We start from the raw sequence: 14,910 nt of genomic DNA, 5'->3' as shown, positions 1-14,910 counted from the left end.
TCCCACACACACACAGTAGACAGGATCTCCAACACGAGCAATTCAGCCAAGGATTGTAGAAGTAGAGTAGACCAGTTCCGTTCCGTAAATCAAAGCCAGAAGCAGACGTTTGTAGTTTTTCCAAGTCCAAGAAGGGGGGAAGACAAGCCGTGGTCAGTTCAGTCCGGGTTCTCAAAGCAGGAGATGGCGTCCGTCAGAAAGACGACGGAAGGTCAAGCTAATAAGAGTAAGCACAGGTTTGCACAAACAAATGCCCACACAATCCCTCCCGCCGTCTGACCCTGGATTTCAATCAACTTACGTCACAGCACAGGAAAGCACACAAGTCTTCAGGGAAGCGTCCCACACACACACGGATCCCAAGCGTTTGCCCAGATTACCTTGCCCGACGCAATTTGCAATTGCTCCCAAGCCCCATTTTATGCCAGTTACAAATCTTCATCACTGTCAGCTGTCCTCCTTAACCCGGGCGTTTCCTCATCACTTTCCTCGTCAGAGCTGGAACACCTCTGACTACGCCCAACAGCATCTCCAGCTGTGGATCCCGTCCCATCCCTCCAGCTAAGCCATGGGTCTAATCCTGAAGGTCCCCATTCATCTTCTGTCCCATCATGGCCAGTGGCCCCCAATTCCTCCCTTACCCGAGTCCAATCCATCTCATCCTCCTCTGAGCTAACCAGCCCTTCCTCCATTCTCTCCGTGAACCCTTCGAAAGACTCTTCGTCAGAGGGTGCTGCAAATATGTCTCGCAGTCTTTTTCTCTCTCGCTCCTCGAGAGTATCCGACTCTCGAGGAGTCTTACGCCCACGCCTGTCAGAAACAGAGCCACGAGGCTCAATCATAACACTATCCCCTCTCACAAAGGCCTCCTCCCCCGATGGCGGAGAAGTGGCAGTGATACCCTCCGCTATAGCACCACGACGACTAGAGGTATCAAGTTTCAACAGCGAACGATGAAAGACTGGATGGACCTTTAAACTAGACGGTAAACGCAAACGAAACGCAACAGAAGAAATCTTTTTAACGATAGGAAAGGGACCCAAATACCGAGGCGCAAACTTTCCCCCAGCCTGTTTAATATGTTTGGAAGATAACCACACCAAATCCCCTTCTTCCAACTCCTCCCCTGCCTGCCTGTGGCGGTCAGCCTGAGTCTTCTGCGTTGCCTTAGCTTCCAGCAGTAAGCGACGGGCAACATCATGCAATGCAGCCATTTCCGTAGAGCGGTACACAGGGTCCGAAGAGACCACATTGGTCGACGGCGCCACACCTCCCCGTGGGTGAAAACCATAAGTTAGCTCAAACGGCGTATGCTGACTAGATGTGTGCACCGCATTGTTATAAGCAAATTCCGCCACCGGTAGCCACTTCACCCAAGCCGTGGGTTGATCTAAACAAAAACAACGCAGATATTGCTCTAAGAGCCCATTAACCCGTTCCGACTGTCCATCCGTTTGCGGATGAAAGGCTGAAGAAACGTTTAACTTAGTCCCCAAACACTCATGGAAATGTTTCCAAAAGCGTGACACAAATTGCGGAGCCCTATCTGAAATAATCACCTCGGGTGCTCCGTGCAAACGATAGATGTGCTTAGTAAATAGTAAGGCCAACGTAGGGGCCGCCGGAATGGTTGAACAAGGAATAAAATGAGCCAGTTTACTAAATAAATCCACCACCACCCAAATACAAGTATAACCCCCAGACTTAGGCAAATCTGAAATGAAATCCATGGAAATGATTTGCCATGGCCTGTCCGGAACAGGTAAAGACGACAACAACCCTCTAGGGCGCCCAACAGGCGTCTTACTCTGCTGGCAAACGGCGCAGCTGTCACAAAAGCGCAGAATGTCTTGCCGCATCTTTGGCCACCAATAGCTCCTGGTAATGAGCTGCACGGTCTTGAATCTGCCAAAGTGCCCAGCCATGGGTTCGTCATGGTGGGCTCTAATCACCTCCAACCTGAGGGCCCCCACTGGTACGTAGACCTGCCCCCTGCGTACCAATACTCCGTCTTGATCTTGTAGATGCGGCAGTATGGTACGATTACCTGCTGAGAGCAGCATCAGTTGCTCCTGTGTCCACACATCATCCCTCTGAGCCTCAAGGATCTGGTCATGTAACCCGAGCTCATTATCTACAACACACAGAGAGGCAGTAGGCAAGATGGTCTGACATACAACCTGCTCATTGGTCTTAAACTCCGGCTTGCGGGATAAAGCATCGGCCCGCAAGTTTGCCTTCCCCTCTACGAACTGCACCTTGAAGTTAAACCTGGAGAAAAACAAAGCCCATCGGATTTGACGCTGGTTTAACTTCTTTGCTGTTTGCAAGTGCTCTAAATTCTTGTGATCAGATCTGACCACGATCTGGTGCCGTGCCCCTTCAAGCCAGTGCCGCCACACCTCAAACGCCACCTTAATCGCCAACAACTCCTTCTCCCATATGGTATAGTTCTGCTCGAAGGGTGTTAGTTGCCGCGAGTAAAATCCACAGGGACGCAAGGTCCCTGAGGAATCTTTCTGAGACAATACAGCCCCCAACGCGTAGCTAGAAGCGTCCGCTTCTACCACGAACGGTTTGTCAACATCAGGATGGGTTAGTATGTTGTCTGATTGAAAACTAGACTTAAGTTGTAGAAACGCCTCGTGAGCTTCCCGCCCCCACACAAATGGCTGTTTCTTGCGCAGAAGCTGCGTCAAAGGTACCGTGAGCTTTGCAAAATTCGGAATAAACTCCCGGTAGTAATTAGCAAAACCTAAGAACCTTTGTACATCCTTCTTAGTTTTCAGCTCCTGCCATGAGTTGACGGCGTCAACCTTATGTGGGTCCATTTTAAGTTCCCTACCTGACACTACATGACCTAGGAACTCCACTTCAGGCACATGAAAGACGCATTTGGAAGCCTTGGCGAAAAGCCCATTAGCCCGCAGTCGGTGCAGAACCTGCTTGACATGTTGACGATGTTCTTTCTCGTCCTTAGAAAAAATCAAGATATCATCCAAATAAATCACTAAAAATTGGTCAATTAGGTCCCTGAACACATCGTTCATGAACCTCTGGAAGACCGCAGGAGCATTACAAAGCCCAAAAGGCATGACTCGGAACTCGTGGCATCCGAAACACGTGTTAAATGCCGTCTTCCATTCATCCCCTTCCCGTATACGGATTAAGTTATAGGCCCCCCGCAGGTCAAGCTTGGTAAAGACCTTAGCCCCTTGCACCCTTGATAACAGTTCCGAGATTAAAGGGAGCGGGTACCTATCCCGAATGGTGTATTTGTTTAGGATCCGATAGTCGCAGACCAGCCTAAGTTCCCCAGTCTTTTTGGCTACAAAGAATACTGGTGCCGCAGTTGGAGAACTAGATGGGCGAATAAACCCCTTGGCTAAATTGTCATCTAAAAACTCCCGCAAAGCTTGCCTTTCCGGTACAGTCAAGGCATACAGCCTCCCTGCTGGCAGTTTCGCACCTTCTGCCAACTTGATGGCGCAATCATATGGCCTGTGCGGTGGTAGTTTGTCCGCTTCTTTTTTACAAAATACATCAGAGAACTCCCCATACTCAGCAGGCACTCCCTCCATATCAGCATGAGTAACGTTTAGAGTGCAACAATCCTGCCTCTTTAAGATCACTTTACGTGTTGCCCAATCCACTTGTGGGTTTACTACAGCTAGCCAATCCATCCCCAGGATCACATCATATCTAGGCAAGCTCGTAATATCCCACACAAACGTTCCCGTTACTCCCTGCACCTCCCACGTTACTGCTGAGGTTTCCTGGTTAACCACCCCAGTCTCCAGCAGTCTCCCATCTGCTCCCTCCACCCACACGTCGCATGCCTTGCGCACTCTAGGAATGCCATGCTTCTTAGCAAACTCAATATCTACATAGGAGACCGTAGCTCCTGAGTCCAGCAGTGCCAGAGTAGAAACAAGTTCCCTTCCCCCAACAGATAATGTAATGGGTACGAAAACATGCTTCCTCCCCTCAGTTGACTGCTTGAGGAGCCCTAGTGCGTTGGACTCACGTCGCACTAGGGCTGGCCTTTTCCCGAAAGCTGGGAAGGTTTCACATTACAATTTTTGGCAAAATGCCCAGCATTCCCACAGTACAAACACAAGCCCAGCTGCCTCCTACGGCTCTTTTCCTCTGTAGACAGTTTTTTAAAGACCCCAAGCTCCATGGGCTCTTCCCCCATCACCACAGGTGCCCTGGTTACATGCATAGGTGGCGCACACATTGCTTTTGAGTGTTTACGAGCCTCGAACCTTGCATCTAAACGCAACACCTTAGCTACTAAGGCGTCCCAGCTTTCAGCCGGCTCCAAGCGTGCTAATTCATCCTGGAGCATATCACTTAACCCGGCAGTAAATAAAAGCATGAATGCATTTTCCCCCCAATCCAGCTGGTGGCGATACAGGTTAAACTTATTTAAGTAATCCAAAACAGTCCCCTTTCCCTGTTTCAACCGATACAGAGCCCACCCAGCGTTCTCCGTGCGGAGAGGATCCCCAAAAGTATCAGTTAACAACCTTTTGAAATTATTCAAATTGTCCTTGACTGGGTCATTTCCCAAAATTAAATTAGTGGCCCATTGTCCTGCGGGACCGGTCAACAAACTCAAAATAAAAGCCACCTTGCTAGTGTCAGTAGGAAAAGCATGAGCACTGAGCTGAGAAAAATAAAGCTCCACTTGTGCCAAAAAGGTTGGCAACTTGCACCTGGTTCCGTCAAAGCGTTCAGGAGTCAAAACATGTCCTTTCACAGCAAAAGCTGTTTGGCTTAAGGCCGTTTGCAATTGGTCTACTTTGGCTCTTAACTCATCCATCGTCTTCCTGACGGGTTTATTGCTGCAATAAACTTTTTATGGGCGTCGGGCAATCTGTCAAGGACAGAACGCCACAAGATTCAAAGTAACAGAGTTTATTAGATTACAGAACTCAAAAATGCCCGTAAAAACACAAGGGCCAGGCAGTTTTTGCCTTTAGGAGCAAAAAGGGACAAAAGTAAATGTTCAAAAGATAAACCGGATTAAACCGGAGTTTAATCCGGGTAAAAACAAACTGCTTGCTTCAGCCTAGGTATTAACAGAACGAAAGCCAAGGAACAAAAGATACAAAGAATGCAACTAATTGGCAGCAGATTCCTCTCTGCTGCCAGCACTGTGCTTAGAGTAACTTGCGTCGCTCCCACACACACACAGTAGACAGGATCTCCAACACGAGCAATTCAGCCAAGGATTGTAGAAGTAGAGTAGACCAGTTCCGTTCCGTAAATCAAAGCCAGAAGCAGACGTTTGTAGTTTTTCCAAGTCCAAGAAGGGGGGAAGACAAGCCGTGGTCAGTTCAGTCCGGGTTCTCAAAGCAGGAGATGGCGTCCGTCAGAAAGACGACGGAAGGTCAAGCTAATAAGAGTAAGCACAGGTTTGCACAAACAAATGCCCACACAATCCCTCCCGCCGTCTGACCCTGGATTTCAATCAACTTACGTCACAGCACAGGAAAGCACACAAGTCTTCAGGGAAGCGTCCCACACACACACGGATCCCAAGCGTTTGCCCAGATTACCTTGCCCGACGCAATTTGCAATTGCTCCCAAGCCCCATTTTATGCCAGTTACAAATCTTCATCACTGTCAGCTGTCCTCCTTAACCCGGGCGTTTCCTCATCACTTTCCTCGTCAGAGCTGGAACACCTCTGACTACGCCCAACAGCATCTCCAGCTGTGGATCCCGTCCCATCCCTCCAGCTAAGCCATGGGTCTAATCCTGAAGGTCCCCATTCATCTTCTGTCCCATCATGGCCAGTGGCCCCCAATTCCTCCCTTACCCGAGTCCAATCCATCTCATCCTCCTCTGAGCTAACCAGCCCTTCCTCCATTCTCTCCGTGAACCCTTCGAAAGACTCTTCGTCAGAGGGTGCTGCAAATATGTCTCGCAGTCTTTTTCTCTCTCGCTCCTCGAGAGTATCCGACTCTCGAGGAGTCTTACGCCCACGCCTGTCAGAAACAGAGCCACGAGGCTCAATCATAACACGTATAGTGTGAGCTGAGAATCATGCTAACCCCAATGCAAAATGCAGCCCAAATGGGTTGACAGGTCAAAATCAGTGAATTACACATGGTCTGAGCCATCTGCACTTCTCGCAGTTATCAACAGTGGCCATACCCAAAGCCTGAAAAGGGGAAATGATACAATATAATGTGTGTTCTTTGAGACGTAACCTCAGATCCACTCCTGAAGTCTTTATTACAGACCACACAACTAGTTAGTTCTAAATTTGGTGTGGTAACCAACATTTATGTGAAAGTGGTCTATAGCCCAAAGGATTCCATCCCATTGTACTCTTGGTCCAAACTAAGTTCCTTCAGATACAAGTACTACCCAAATATATGAGTTATCTCACAGTTCAATGTTTGCATGAGAGAAGAAATCAAATCTCAATTACTGGGGAGAGCCAGGGTTGTCTTCTAGTTACTATTATAGGACATATAATGGAGAACTGAAATTATTTGATCTCAAAAGTACAGATATACTTTTAAAGATGGGGTTTCAAAACATAAACAAGAGATTGAAGGTTATGGTGTAGTCTGAATGTTAAGGACACATTCATTTACCATACTAAACCATGGCAGAGATTAAGAACTAGCTATATTTTGGATCCATCTCTCGAATTTCTGAGTCCACATATTTTCTACTCCTTTCAACCATTCTGCTTTGTATTGCATTCCTTGATCTTCCTTTGTGTTGCATCTAGACTAACAAGATTTTTTACTTTAACAACTGCCATTTCAATAGCCTCCTCCCCCCCCCCCTTTGCTTTGGCGTCTGAATTTTTTTTCCTGTTTTTTACTCCAGTCTCTACTTCCCAAGTTACTCTTTCTCATTCCATCCACTGGTATGTTTCCCTTCCTTCAGCTACCACAACTTCAGGCAGCCTGCTATTAGATTTCATATGCAGTTCCTTCTCTTCAGCTTTCTACAAGTCTCTTCTTTCTTTCTCTCTCTCTCTCTTTCTTTCTTTCTTTCTTTCTTTCTTTCTTTCTTTCTTTCTTTCTTTCTCTTATGCTAATCACACCAAACTCTTTCCTATAAACCCCTGTTCATTCTTTTCCCAATGCAGCTGTTCAGGGTATGCAGGGGCAAATGCGAGGGGGGGGGGATCCTTTAAAACAGAAAAGGAGAAGTTAAAAATCAAATACTAAGAGATGGCTATGAAAGCAAAACATTTTCATTTTTTAAAAGCTCTTTTGTGTTTAGAATGTGGCAAGGAAAAAAAACAAAAAGCTATTTTTTCTATCAACTGCGGAAATGTGATCTGAAAAATACTGAAAGGGGAAAAAACTTTCTCTAGATCACTTTTTGAAAACATCTGCACTTCAAGTTAAGCTTGCATTTAAAGTTTTTATTTAAAGTACTCTCACCAGAGTGAGCAGTTTTGTACACTCCAAAACATACTTCCAAGTAAATATGCATTACAGTACAGTGTAGTATTAGTTTACTATATTTTGCTTATGCATATCTGTGGCTCACATAGAAGTTGAACCAAAGGAATTCAGGAAGTTCTCAATCTACATAATCGTCTCTAATTCATAACAGAACAATTCCATTGCTATGTGTATTACACTAGATGCATTTCAGAGTTTATAATTTTATGCAAGAGTTCAAAACTCTGAATATATCAGAATTCTCAGTTCAACTCCACTCTACTATGAAGAGAACAGACAGACAGACAGACAGACAGACACAAGAGATTTGAGAGGATTATGTTTTCTGTCAATGTTGAGATTATCTTTCAGTCCACACAGGATTGTTGTACAGAAAGAAAGAAAGAAAGAAAGAAAGAAAGAAAGAAAGAAAGAAAGAAAGAAAGAAAGAAAGAAAGAAAGAAAGAAAGAAAGAAAGAAAGAGAAAAGGGGGGGGGGGATATGCCATGCATGTAGAGTATAAGTGCACAAAACACAGCCACGTTGATAAATATAATATACATATAAAGTAAGAAAATGAATAGTTTTTGCTGTATTCAAGAAATTAATTCTATCCGAAGTGCAAAGAAGTTTTGAAAATCTCTTCCTTTACTGTTGTGCCAGTTATTATACAGCATGACACCCATTTCTTCAGGGACTTTTTTTTTAATACCACAGGGACCATGTTTCCGCAGGGAGTATGCTTTCTTTACATGCATAGTGAACTCTACTGAAATGAAGAACCAAGACTACCATAGAGTCATGTTACAGTATTTAAGAAATGCCTAGAGAAGAAAAAATGAAACTATGGATACCAGTCCTACAAGGTAAGGGGGTCATATTGTAATAGTTGCTGGAGCATATCAGGGAACTGTAGGTCAGATCTATGTTGCCCTAGATAGCAAAGTACATAGTGTGGGATGAAGGGAATCATGGTCTGACAACATCTGGAAGGTTATGCATTATTCATCTATCAAAGAAATGTTCCTACATGGCTGCATTCGGGGAGGGAGGCTAACTAAATACTGAGTTATTCCTATAATTCTTGTATCCTTACCACTGTGTGCAACTCCTGGGATCCCTGGATGGTGATGCTGGAAAGTGGTCAGTCTTGGAGAAGAATCCTGGGGAGATGTAGTGCTAAACAAAGGCTTTTCAGGTTTCTTCATTGTAGGAGAAGACATATCTGGAATGACAATGCAATATAGTACATGTTAGCTTCACATATTATTATGATACTAAATGATATATCCATCAACAGTCTGTAGTCAAAATGATACTGCTTAAAGATAAGAATTATTTAAATGGACAGCAAAGGTAAGGATTGTTTTCTTAAACTCCCAGGATTCAGGATCTCTTTTACAAGCAGCCTTGTTGGGGAAAGTGATTTGTCTTACACTTTACTATGTAAAATGTGTAACTCTTGGGAGTGGCAAGGAGACTGGCAATAGAGGATGACTGGCAACAGTGAATGATTAATGGGGACCTCGTTAAGTAATAGGATCTTTCTGAGTTATGTTTGTAAAGCTGTACAAAATAAAAGGTTTGAAAAATGTCACCCGGGTGTTTTCAGTAGTTAGCGTACGCAATTACACATAAAGTGTTCAGTCACACAAAGCATGACCATACATTCAGATAAGATAAATGTGTACAGTGAAGATAACCATTGGAAAATATGGGGTATTGTGTTATTTCCAATCTGCATGGCTGTGTTCTAGCAGCATTTTCTCCTGCATTTTCAGAATCCTCTGAAAATGCCAGCTACAGTTGCAGGCAAAACATCAGGAGAAAATGCTTCTAGAACATGTCCATACAGACTGGAAACAACACAATACCCCAGTGATTCCGGCCGTGAAAGCCGTCAACAATACATTGTAAAATATCTCTACAATAGCCATTTTCATAACAGTTATTGATTTCCTTTGGGTCCTAGGAAATTATGTTCAAGGAATTTGTGGTTAGAGTACTAGGATTGAAGAGCCTAGTACACACCTTGGATAAGTTATTTTCGATGAAGAGCATCTGCCTATTAAAGCTTTTGTGAGGATAATAAGATTAAAACTTCACTGTATCCTGACCAGCTATAAGAGGTAAGCAGGATGAGAAAGAACAAGGTGATAAAAACTAAATTGCAATGTATTACAGAACTCTGTATGTAATAACCTGAACCTGCTTCCATAATAGTTGCAAAGAGCCTTGGTTTACTCACTTTGTTTGAAACGTAAGTTTGTTAAGCTACAGCACATTATTTGCTCCAACACAAAAGCTATGATGAAATGCCACTTGAAAAAGTAAAAGAAATATTTATTTTTGGCACTCTTCCTTGACTATTTGTTCTCAATATCAAGAAAAAACATTCTAATACTCTTGTCTAGGAAGAAAAATAAGCTGTCTCTTTTAATAGGGCATGGGGCACCGAACTGTCATCTTGTACGCCCTAACCACCCATGTTTGGAGGCTATTAATACAAGAAAAACTTCCAGGCTTTGTACCTTCTTGATTCAAACAAAGTATTTTTAGGAATGGAAATGAGAGGATACAGGTGGCTATTTGGTTACTACTGTTGAACTGTGGAATCAAAAAGCAATTGCCCTTATAGCCAACTGGTTTTTTTTTTTTTAACAATGCAAGCAAGTGCTAGTTTGGGGGACTAAGAGCTATCTTTAAAAAAAAGCAGGTGGGTTTTGTGATTGAAAGAATAAAGCAGAAATAAAGAAAAAATTAACTAAACAGCAAGTAATCTGGGGCATTTTATTTTTGTATCTCACCCCTGACTTAGGTTTGTACTCTGTGACTTTTGTTAGGTCATCTATTTCTCAAGCTCAATAAGTTTTTCTTCCATCAGATAACACCATGTTGCAGCAGCAAATGTGGAAGCAAAAGAGTAGTTGAGAACTGCAGGATTCAGGCCCCACCTCTGCCTTGTACTCGGCTTGTGGTTTGGGGCAAGCCACTTCTTGTCATCTAGTCCTACATTCTTTTTCCAAATATATCTGCTCAAGCCTACTGAGAAGCCTACTGGTATAACTTAAAAGCAAGAACGCCCACTTCTCTTTTGATCTTGGCCCCTCTTATGCAAAAGTACTTAAGTAGGGACATACTTTCACTTGATCAGAAGCATCTCCTTGTGAAAAAGTGTCATCAGTTGTGTAGGAAGGGATTTGAGTGTTTAGAACAGTGGTTCTCAACTTGTGGTCCCCCAAATGTTTTGGCCTTCAACTCCCAGAAATCCTAACAGCTAGTAAACTGGCTGGGATTTCTGGGAGTTGTAGGCCAAAACACCTGAAGACCCACTGGTTGAGAACCACTGGTTTAGAGCCAATGGGAAATATGGTAGAGAGAAGTGGAAAGGATATTAGGAAATACGAAAAACATGTTTCCCAAGTGTCGAGAAATTGTGAAAAAAAATCCTGAAATTAGAAGAATGTTTTCATTTCTGAACAAAATTTGGATGTTTTGTGAAGAACACAGCAATTTCTGAACACAAATCTGTATTTTCTATGTAGAAAATAATAATTATGCATAAAATACTGTTTCCTGCACAGAAAATGCTTTATTGGGGATTTAATCTGCAAAAAAGTAATGTGTTGCATTTTTGAACTGAAAATAGCATTTTCTGTACAATAATGTTTTATGTACAGAAAAGGCTGTTTTTCGATACAAAAATACCACAAATATTCTTTTGTGAAGAATAAGTCTTAAACTTTAAATTTATCACAATAGGAAGAAAATTACTAAATTAAACACTGTTCTTGAAAAAGAAAATGAACAGAAATTACATCCCTAGTGGTAGAAGTGGCTTAGAAGAGAGAGGAACTCAGGAGTATAGGAAGCACAAATCTCAAAGCAGTAGCTGTGCGTGTGTAGAATCTTCTCTGGGGTTAGTTAAAACTTTCAACCCCATTCAACAAGTAGGTTCAGCATCTTTGGTTGTGGTGTGTCTTGTTTCTGACTTATGGCAATCTTAACATAAACCTATCATGCTATCTTAGCAAGATCTTTTTAGAGCAGTGGTTCCCAACCTTTGGGCCTTCAGATGTTTTGGACTTCAACTCCAAGAAATCCCAGCCAGTTTATCAGCTGTTAGAAACTGTGGGAGCTGAAGTCCAAAACACCTGGAGGCCCAAAGGTAGGGAACCACTGATTTAGAGGGAAGGTACCTTTGCTAAGGTTGAGAGAGAGTGAGTTGACTAAGGTCACTTAGTGGGCTTCCAGGTCCAAATGGGGATTTAAAATCTAATAGTCCAGAGTCATAGTCCAATGCCCAAACCACTATACCACCATGAATATCTTAACATTTGAACTAAAACCCAACATTGGTTTGTTGTCCTGTTGACACAGGGGCCACCAGCTGCCAATGCCACTAAGAGCAATCTTTTCTAATATTTGACTAACTCCACTGCAAATGTAGACTATGTACCATCCCACACGAAGAATATAACTGCAAGGAAGACCAAATATATAACCAAGTGAATATTAGTCATAACCAGAAATAGAATAAAAGTATACAGATTTATAGATTACATGTAAAAGTGAAGGAAAGGGAAATCTCTTTTTTGTTTATTACTTTTAAAAAAAATATACATTAGCATGCTTCTTTCCTTTTTCATTCCCTTCTCTCCCCACACCCACCCCTCCCACTAAGAAAGGGGAAATCTTATGGAAAACTCCATTCAAAAAAAGTAGTGCTCTAAGACTAAATTGCTTCTTCTGCTACTGCTATTACAGCTATATAGCGGTTTTGTGTGTGTAGAAGTCTTACTGTCTCTTTGCAGTTTAAAGGTGTGACACAAGCTCCAACTTTCAAGCTAAAGTTACAACACAAATATATAGTAACAATGCTGTATTTCTGCAAAATGGATATAGCAATGGCAAGCGATAGCACATCATACATCACTCACACATATACAAAGGAATTTTAAGGAAGAAATGAAGTATGCCCAATACACAATAATGAAATATGGAATTCACTGGATCAACACTATATGTAGAACTTGTAGCCACAAAGATCAAATGGCTGAAACACTCACAGAAGGTTCCAATGTCTTTAGTATTGTGAAGTAATTCAAATGATTTCTCTGGTGTCCCTAGCATGCACTGACATCATAATGGAGTATTTATATTATACTCACAGTAGAATAAGAGGCACAGTGTACAGCAGAGCTAGAACAAAAACTGTTTGTATACATTGTGGAAAGGAATGTACTGGTTCCTTGACAAAGATGTAAGACACAGTAAAACAAATGAAGGTGTAGAACAAGGTTTCAAGATTTGCCTTATTTGACTTAAAACGAGTGTGAACTTTCAGAAGTATACATTCTGTAACAGAGCACATCATGATAAACCTCCCTTAAATTATGGTTATCAACAGTATTCTTTTTAAAATGGCTAATATCCTCTTGTCACTTAAAATGTAATTTAGTCATATATAGTTCTGCAGATATGATCAACCATGATAACAATGAATAAATGAAACAGACTAAAAATATATAGTTGCAGGAACATAAAATCAAAGCATCATTATCAATCAAGTCTGTTTCTAATTTGTTGGTTTTTTGGAATAAATATTTAACGCCCTTAGAAGAATGTGAAGTGTTGAAATCTCCAGTTGATATCAAACAGTTATAGGTTAACATGATAGCAATAACAGATAATATCCAAACATATATTTATATAAAATAACAGGGGGGATTGAACAGAGGCTTGGCTAGATAAAAAGCTATTCTTGCATAATGTTATAAAGGTAAGGAATATGCATGTTGGGACTGTATTATGTTATAAATTTTAAAGTACTAGCACATCAAAGAGATAAAGGCTTATGTAAATTGAAAAAAAAGTTAGATCAATGCATCTTCCAACAAGGTAATTCCATCTACAAAGGAAAGCAAAAAGACAGAGTTGCTGTGAAGCATAGCGTATGTAGCCTGCTCAACGGCAGCTTGCACAAATGGTGCTCCAGATGTATATCTGTTCAAGTCAGCCCAAGGCAACTATTTTGATCAATTCTAATGTGATAAAATGCTGCAGGGAAAATGTGCAGAAATGTGTTTACGTCAGACTTTAATTAAACTGTTGTTTGCTTCCAAAGAACCTTAGGAAACACTAATGAGACATGAGTTTCAGCAATTTCCTCATCAAAAGCAAAGACCCTCTGCCTCTGTATGAAGCAGCCTGCTAACCGAGCAGATCCCTCGATAGATGTCACATGGCACACCAATCAGTAAGCCACCTGTTAATGGAACTTTACTGGAGTCAACTTACGAATGAGGCAGAGTTCAAGGATCCACCTGCCTACCTTAGACATCTGCTTAGCTTTCACAGACTGTAATGCAACATGTTCACTTTCCTATGAAGCTCCAGGAGAGCCACAAAGGGATAGGAAGAGAGAAGCACAATATTGTTTGCATCTATTTTATCCAGCCCAACATAAATATCAATCATATATCTATTTAACCACAGATTCATATACTACTAGATTTTGAGAATTTCATTCTTTGCAACAAGCATAGAGTTGGATTCAAAGAACCACATGGAGAACGAGAACAGTAACTACTGTAGTTATGCAAACACCTTCAAAGTGCTTTAATATGAATATACGATAGTAGTTCTCTAGTTTTCATTTGCACAAGAAAGTTGGGCATGCTTTTATAAAAGGAGGCTCTCATATCTGGATTTAGTTTCTTTTTCTTCTACAATGCTCTACTTGGCAGCATCAAAAGTCCTTTTGTGAACAGAAAATACATTATACATGTGGAACCAAGCTGGGAATGTTTTGTAAGATACCACCCAATTTTAATTCCCTTTCACTTATTCCCTTTTCCCCCTTTCCCAAATAACTACGGAGCGATCAAACCTTTTAATGTACCTGCACATATGCAGATGTCATGTAGAATCACAGAATCATAGAATAGTAGAGTTGGAAGAGACCTCATGGGCCATCCAGTCCAACCCCCTGCCAAGAAGCAGGAAATCGCATTCAAAGCACCCCCGACAGATGGCCATCCAGCCTCTGCTTAAAAGCCTCCAAAGAAGGAGCCTCCACCACAGTCCGGGGAAGAGAGTTCCACTGCCGGACAGCCCTCACTGTGAGGAAGTATGGTGCTTATTAATGGGAGGCAAAGCTAAAAAGTTGCACATTCTCAAAAGTGGACTATAGATTGAAATTAAATATCCTCAATTTTATTGTATTATTTAGCATTTGGATGTAATATCATGGTGGAGACAAAAGCTACAATAATTGGAGAAGAAGAAAAAATCTTTTAATAGTGTCTTATGGAAATGGGCAGATTTTGACCACTTACTTAAAAAAAAAAAAGACAGAACACCAAATTGTAACAAATATAGCCCGATGCAAAATAAATAAATAAATAAATAAATAAATACATCTGAGGCCCCTTCCTCACTACCATATAATCCAGATGATCAAAATAGATAATCCGCACTATC

General features: G+C 41.9%; 1 protein-coding gene across 11 annotated transcripts in view; it reads right to left on the bottom strand.

Moving 5' to 3' along the window:
* Positions 1 to 14,910, bottom strand: part of nfib (nuclear factor I B) — a 337,611-nt gene that overhangs the window by 54,751 nt on the left and 267,950 nt on the right. For all 11 annotated transcript variants that reach the window (XM_062971911.1, XM_062971913.1, XM_062971912.1 and 8 more), the window contains exon 7: positions 8,522 to 8,650. In XM_062971911.1, the coding sequence (XP_062827981.1) occupies positions 8,522 to 8,650 (129 nt within the window). The remainder of the gene's footprint in view (positions 1 to 8,521; positions 8,651 to 14,910) is intronic.

Source organism: Anolis carolinensis, chromosome 2 (genome assembly GCF_035594765.1).
Source record: "Anolis carolinensis isolate JA03-04 chromosome 2, rAnoCar3.1.pri, whole genome shotgun sequence".
Classification (NCBI taxonomy): domain Eukaryota; kingdom Metazoa; phylum Chordata; class Lepidosauria; order Squamata; family Dactyloidae; genus Anolis; species Anolis carolinensis.
Note: the sequence above shows the minus strand (reverse complement) of the source record. Positions and strands in the feature narration are given on the sequence as shown.